Source organism: Eleutherodactylus coqui, chromosome 6, assembly GCF_035609145.1.
Source record: "Eleutherodactylus coqui strain aEleCoq1 chromosome 6, aEleCoq1.hap1, whole genome shotgun sequence".
Lineage (NCBI taxonomy): Eukaryota > Metazoa > Chordata > Amphibia > Anura > Eleutherodactylidae > Eleutherodactylus > Eleutherodactylus coqui.
The window spans coordinates 87,067,575-87,074,984 of record NC_089842.1 but is presented as its reverse complement, the minus strand read 5'-3'; the positions used below and the strand labels follow the sequence as shown (position 1 = coordinate 87,074,984).

The window sequence follows — 7,410 nt, the reverse complement described above, 5'->3', positions numbered from 1 at the left end:
TGGCGACGGGGACGCTAGCAACGGAGCAGGTAAGTGAATAACTTCTGTATGGCTCATAATGAATGCACGATGTATATTACAAAGTGCATTAATATGGCCATACAGAAGTGCTGAACCCCACTTGCTTTCACGAGACAACCCCTTTCATGCATTTATGTCAACCGGTGGGGCAGCAGAACGTCATTACTAGTCCCTGCCTGCTATTATATGATGTTGGGAGGGGTTCATGCAGCTTATAAATGCTGCAGAACCAGCCACTTATCACAGTAAGAAGTCATCATGATCCTGATCCTCTGTCTATTACTGCTGTGCACAGCAGTTGCTGCAGGTAACGTCTGTCTACATATCAGGTCAATACTTGTATGGGTAGTGAATCTGATGATAAGGATACATTATGTTCTCAGTTTCTTAATCTTTAGTCCTTCAGTCTATTTCATTGCTTCTCTACTCAGACCATGAATTTAAGTGCACTGTGATACCTGGAAACCTGAAGCAGGTGGATGCAGGTGCTGGTCAGGTTTATGGTGTAAATGATAATGACTTCATCTACCGATGGGAGAACAATGGATGGAAACAAATTCCTGGAGCGCTGATCCATGTGACGGTGGGTCCAGCTGGTGTCTGGGGAGTCAACAAGGTGAACACGATCTATAAATTACAAGACGACAAATGGGTGGCTGTATCAGGTAAGAGGACTCCTTACATGTATTGTGCTTTCTTGGTGCTTCATCAGTTTTGACCCACTCCACTGCAAACATGTACATTCATGGGGTGAATGCAATAATCCAAAATAGATCAAATGGATCCAAGAAGTAATCTGAGACTTGGGGAACTCTTTGCTTTCATCTTCACACTGAAGAGCTGATAAAGCTGTTCTATAATGGAAGTAGCAAGGTGGCCACTAGAATTCCTTGTATAACAAAAAGAAACTCTGCAGGGTTAAAACGTGTATTTGTAACTTCTTGACCTTGCAGGACCACTATTTTCTTAGTCACAGAGACCTCACAGATGACATTTTCCCTTTGGGGGAGCTGCAGGGAAATTGAATATTAGCTGTCAAGTTTCATCACAGATTACAACTAATCCCAGAGGGTCCCAGCCGAGGGACACTTCTTATAGCCTTGTAGTCAGGAGTTCCTTGTAACTAAAAGGGACTGACCAAAGCGGGCAACATCTTTAACCAATATTTGATTAATTTATTAATGAAGAGTCAAGGTAGACCAACAACATATTTGTATAGTGATTCACTCTCAGCTGTGCATCCATGGGTCTTCTGTGGAAGAGGGTTGAGGGCGATAGGGTGTGGTTCTAGTATTTACAATATTTACTTTGGATGCCGCACTGAAGTTTCTGCAGAACATTCATGAGCTGCTAATCTTATTGTGTTATCCATACTGTTCCAGAACATGAGATTAGCAGAGCTGCCTATAGACAGTCTGTATCAGTCAAGATATGTGTCAAGGGGATTGTGTATTTAGAGAGCAGAAGAAATATATATCTCATGGTTACCGACAGGTATCCCTCAATTACTTTGTAAGAAATTATAGAACTTGCCGCAGACTGTAGGCTACTTATATCATAATTACCAACTTCCCAAAAGAGAAATCGGGGAGATTCTAAAGCCACTTGCACACGCGACCGACCCGGATTCCACATGCGGGAGTCCGCAGCAGAATCTGACCCTGACAGCAATGGTGTGCACATGTACCTGTTATTTCTGTTGTTCATCTGTACTGCAGTTTGACCTGACAACCTGACGTTGGACATGCCCAGTGCTGATTTTTTTTTTACATTTTTTTTCCTGCGCCGTTACTAGGCAATGACGCGGAATCCGCGACATGTCTTCAATGTTAATTGCAGATGGGCCACAGGTCAGACGGCTTCCACTGACTTCAATGGAAGTCATATATGAGTAATCCGTGCAAAAATGGAGCACGCCGTGATTTTTTTCCCACAAGCGGAAATCACAATTGATTGGATGTATTTGGCTGCAGATCCATGCTGCAGATGCCTGCCGCGGATTTGGTAGCAAAAATTGCCCATGTGCAGGCGGCCTAAAGTGAGAAAAATAAAGCAGCATTCACAATGTGACATATGAAATTTGGGGGTTTTATGCATTTGAATCAAATATAGTGCATATGACCCCTCCTAAATAAATACAGACCACACTCCAAAACCTCTAAATATAAATTATCGCAAGTCGCCCTCAAAAAATACAGACCCCAAACCAGACCCTCCTTATTTACAGACCACAGAATTATAATAAGCCTCATCTAATGCTACAGAATCATAACATTACAATATGAAATTAATTACACTAATGTCGGTATAATACTGAATAATAATGGGCTGTGTTGATGGTATAAAGTGATATAACAGTGCACGACATGCATTATCGGACAGCAGCACTACACTGTATCAGGAATTCATAGTCATAGCAGTGACATCACAGCGCAGGAAGTTGGAGTTTATCCTGCCGGTAATGGCAATGCCATTTTACTATAGTATTTGGAGGACAGGTGACATCAGGGTGAAGGGAGCAGCTCTTATGCCAAGAAGACGTGAGAGGAAGAAATTATCATCCAATGGAAGCCTCCGGGACTTACCTACCTTCATATCCAGGTATGGCTCCAGGTTTACATGCACCCTTGGTAACAGAGTCACAATAGGCTCCCTTAGGGATTTATATGTTCCACTGTGCACCATAAGTTATGTCTAGGCTCCACTGTGCCGCTGCAATTAAATAAAATAAACTCACCTCTATCACACTCCCACAGTGTCCTCCTTCCAGGATTGCATGAAATGTTGCAGATGGTGTAAGTGTCTTTAATATGAGGATACAGTTGATCTCAGAGAACGAGGACCGGATTGATCCCACCCCTTAGTGAACCCCACCAGGATCGGTGGGTCTCGGACGATGTCTGAGTTTCTAGGTATTGATGCCGGCCCAGTATTTATCTATATATCTATCTGTTGCTTCTAACATTTATTCTTGATTTTGTTCCCATAGGTCTTCTGAAACAGATAGATGCAGGTGGGGCTAAATTTCTGTCTGGAGCCAATAGGAATGATGGGATTTACTGCCTAAACCAGGATCAAACAGTCTCAAGATCTACAAATCTGGCCTATTCTTTAATAGAAGGGAGTTTGAAGTATTACAGCAGTGGTCTGTATGGCTGTTGGGGTGTAAACCGCAACAACCAAATATATTACCGCTTCGATGTACAGCCCATGACCTGCCGTGGAAGCTTTTGGAAGAATATAGCGGGCAGCTTGGTCATGGTGGAGGTCGGCACCGATGGTTCTGTGTATGGCGTGAACTCCGCAGGAAAGGTGTATAAAAGGTAAAAGCATTGCATATCACTTTAACTACCATACATTTAGTTTTGGGGCCAAAATTTTGTAGTGATAATTTCACGATATATCTTTATAGCAAAGTTCTGATTTTTTGTTGTGATTTAAGGACATAATTCTGGTTACCTGCAGCTGTCGTACAACTAGGAGGAGCTCCCTGCATATGGATTTATACAGTAGGACTACAACGTAAAGGAAAAAAAGTGTGGAAAAATACTGGTGTGAAGGCGCAACACTCTAAGCTACTAGAAGATTAAGGTCCAATATGTGATATGAAAGCATTTCTTTTTTATTATTTAGCAAAATAAAAACCAGCAATTTAAAACGCGTTTCGGGGACGAGCCCCTTCGTCAGTTCGGCTGGATTGAACACGACAAGATGCCTGGGGGTGACACAATTCCAAAGGTTTTTTGGATGTACCAGAGGTCCTGTATGTGGCTTCTTTCCTCCCTGTCTCCCTGCCACATACAGGACCTCTGGCACATCCAAAAAACCTTTGGAATTGTGTCACCCTCAGGCATCCTGTCGTGTTCAATCCAGCCGAACTGACGAAGGGGCTCGCCACTGAAACGCGTTTTAAATTGCTGGTTTTTAATTTTGTTAAATAATAAAAAAGAAGTGCTTTCATATCGCATATTGGACTAAAATCTTCTAGTAGCTTAGAGTGTTGCGCCTTCTTCACACCAGTATTTTTTCACACTTTTTTTGCTATACTCACGCCCACCTTGGTGGAGCGTCATCTGGTTGGCAGCACCTCCATCATTTGAAACACTTCGTACTCCAGAACTATTTCACCACTCTCACTGGGTCTTGCTCTACCCTCCTTTTTCATCTCTAAAACTTAAAGGAACTTTCCATTCTTAGGATAGGTCATCAAGGTCAGTGGGGATCCAACATGAAGTATTAGCCAACAGTCAGCTGTTCGAAGGGGCCATGGTGATTGGATGAGCACTGTGGCCTCTTCATTTTATATCCAGCACAGTACTGTACATTGCATTACAGCTGAGTCAGGTCTTGCAACTCAATTCCATTCACTTGAATAGGACTAAACTGCTGAAGTGTCATGTGACCTGTGAACGTGATGTCATTAGCTTGATGAAGAGGCCACAGGACCTGAATGCTGAAGCCCTTCAAACCTGAGGATAGGTTGTTAATAGAGATGAGCGAGCGTACTCGGATAAGCACTACTCGCTCGAGTAATTGGCTTTATCCGAGTATCGCTGTGCTCGTCCCTAAAGATTCGGGTGCCGCTGCGGCTGACAGGTGAGTCGCAGCGGGGAGCAGGGGAGAGCGGGCGGGAGAGAGGGAGAGAAAGATCTTACCTCCGTTCCTCCCCGCTCTCCCCTGCAGCTCCCCGCTCCGTGCCGGCACCCGAATCTTTAGCCCCGAGCACAGCGATACTCGGATAAGGCAAATTACTCGAGCGAGTAGTGCTTATCCGAGTACGCTCGCTCATCTCTAGTTGTTAATGTTTAAAAGGGTATTCCCAACTAAGACATTTATGGCATATTCACAGGATATACCATAATTGTCTGATAGATGCAGGTCTCACCTCTATGACCAACACCTTTTGCTAGAATGAGGTCCTGCGACCTGGCTTCTCTCTGTTGTCTGAGTTGGCTGGGATTACAGAAACAAATGAATTTGGCTATTCTATGGTATTTAGATACCTCTTATTCATGGGAGTTATGGAAACAGCGTAACGCAACAAGCTACACTGTTTATGCCTCTCATTAGTAATGGAAACAGTATTATGTTGTTTATATAACTCTCCTTCATTTCTGCTGGAATTTTGAAAACCGCATAGAACCACTAGTTCAGTTTATCGTTAATGTTGGGCTCATATAAGAATACCCATTTAAGTCTCCGAAGATGAAGATGTAAGTAGCCTCTCCTCTCTATTTCAGGGAAGGGATTTCGTGTACCAACCATGTTGGAACCTCTTGGACCCAGCTGGACTTGCCTGGCACCTTCAAACATGTATCTTATGATGAGGGATCTCTGTGGCTTCTGAAGCAGAATGGAGAAATCTTAAAATGTGAAGATAATTGCTCTTCTTTTCCAACCCGGAAATGAGATCTAATGCATAGATGATAGAAATAACCAGTGATTGGTAGCATGAAATGAGTTGGTTTTTTGTGCTTCAAATAAAGTGAATTGATTGCAAGGCAATAAACGGAAAAATTAATCCAAATCACAATGCTCAGTTTCTCGTATTATCCTTGTGATGAAATAAAAATCTGGCTTTCAAACCATTTATTTTCTATATCCCCCTCCCCTCCCCCTCCTTTTCCCTCCCTCCCCCTCTTCCCCTCGGACATACCCCCCCCCCCTCCATCCCCTTTTCTCTTTTTTCAAAAGGTTTAATTCAACAGTTAATATATAAGGATTAGACATAAGGGAAGATCTCCTTGCTAAAACAGTCCAACTTTCCGACGATCGGAGATCCACAAATATGTGCATCATATTGTGTTTATTGTCTAATGAAAATCTATCCCCTGTCAGGGGAAATAACCTTGTATTGTTAAAAAATCTTAATAAAATCTGATTTACAAAAAAAAAGAAAAGCTCACCAGTAATCTTGTGCAGGGGTGGGACAATGTTTTATGGCAGACACTGATAAACTGGGCCTGCCTCCTCCTAGGAGTGCAAGAAGAAACCTTTACAGGGGTAGATTTACCATGGGTCCTGGACTGTATGAAGATTAAAGGGGACCGGTCAGCGATTTCAAGCCTAATAAACTGTACTCCGTTCCCATTCAAGCTCTTACATACATGCTGTTTAATAGTTTCTACAAAAATCTTTCCCAGTATAGAGGTCAGGCTCACAGGCATGTAGTTTCCTGGCTCCACCTTCTTCCTTTCCTGTAGATAGGGACAACATTTGCCTTACTCCAACCTTCTGAGACTACTCCTGTTCTCAGAAGTTTTCAAAGATTTTGTTGACTGGTTCAGCAATTACCTCTGCTGCTTCCTTCAGTAGCCTAGGATGTAATTCATTTGGACCTCAAGACTTGAATTTATTTAAGTATCTCTATTTATAGGTAGCCTGCATTCTTTTATTCCTCTAATAGCACAAATAGCACAGGGAAAATGAGTTGATGTTACATTTATTTTCTGAGAAAAAACAGATGCAAAACACAAATGTAGAAGATTGGCCCTCTCAACATCATTTTAAGCAATTCACTATTTTCATTCTTTAAATATTCTATTAATTAGTAGCTTGAGCTTTTTTGACACTTGCCCAACAATTTCTGTAGACTGCAGACTTATTTTCTTCTTTAGATATGCCCCCCTCTTTCCACTTGATAAATATACATTTCTTCCTTTTTAGCATGTATTTAAGTTCTGCATTCATCCATCCTGGTGTCTATAAATGCTTCCCATTTCATATCGTATATAGATGGGAAGGTTTATGGATAAACTCCAGCCAAAAAGGAAAGTCTGGGACGCCCTCTTAATTAAAGTGGCACAGATGGGCTCTATTACTTTATAGGGGTATTTCAGGACTTTTTATTTTTTATTTTTGCTATTGATGACTGAGAGGAATCTGCCACTTGGATCCCTGCCGAGCAGTTGATTCCTGGTGTCACTGTCGTTATGTTCAGCCAAGAAAGCAGAAAGCACTGACTACAGTGCAGCGACCTGGGTTGGTACTGCAGCACAGCTTCTATTGAATTCAATGGCTATTGTTTGATCACTTATGCAGTATAATACAATACTGTGGTATGTTGTTTTAACAGGCTGCCTATTAAGGATGTGCTACAGGCACATTTTAATAGGCAAAGAATCAGTGCAGCATTGGGTGACTTCAGAAGACCCCAGGTTGCTATAACTCCAGGATGAGACCGCCGGAATCTTATCGATGCAGGGCTGTTCAGGACATTTAAGGTTGGATCACACGAGCAATAAAATTGCACTAGATTTGTACGTTGCGAGATTGCCGCATCTTCTATCTTGTGCGTACCCTCGCATTGCACCGCCCATTGTTTTCAATGGGGCCGGCAGCATCTATTGAGGCTACTGTGGGGGTCATTATTACTAGTGAGGCCACTGT

The 7,410-nt window shown here is 42.4% G+C and overlaps 1 protein-coding gene across 1 annotated transcript; it reads left to right on the top strand.

Annotated features, from left to right (window-relative positions):
* Nucleotides 1-248: 248 nt before the first annotated feature.
* Nucleotides 249-5,565, top strand: LOC136631385 (fish-egg lectin-like). Its single transcript, XM_066605664.1, has 4 exons — nucleotides 249-328; nucleotides 453-686; nucleotides 3,011-3,344; nucleotides 5,262-5,565. Exons 1-4 carry the CDS (start codon nucleotides 280-282, stop codon nucleotides 5,428-5,430), a joined length of 786 nt encoding a protein of 261 aa, XP_066461761.1. The 5' UTR covers nucleotides 249-279; the 3' UTR covers nucleotides 5,431-5,565.
* Nucleotides 5,566-7,410: the final 1,845 nt, after the last annotated feature.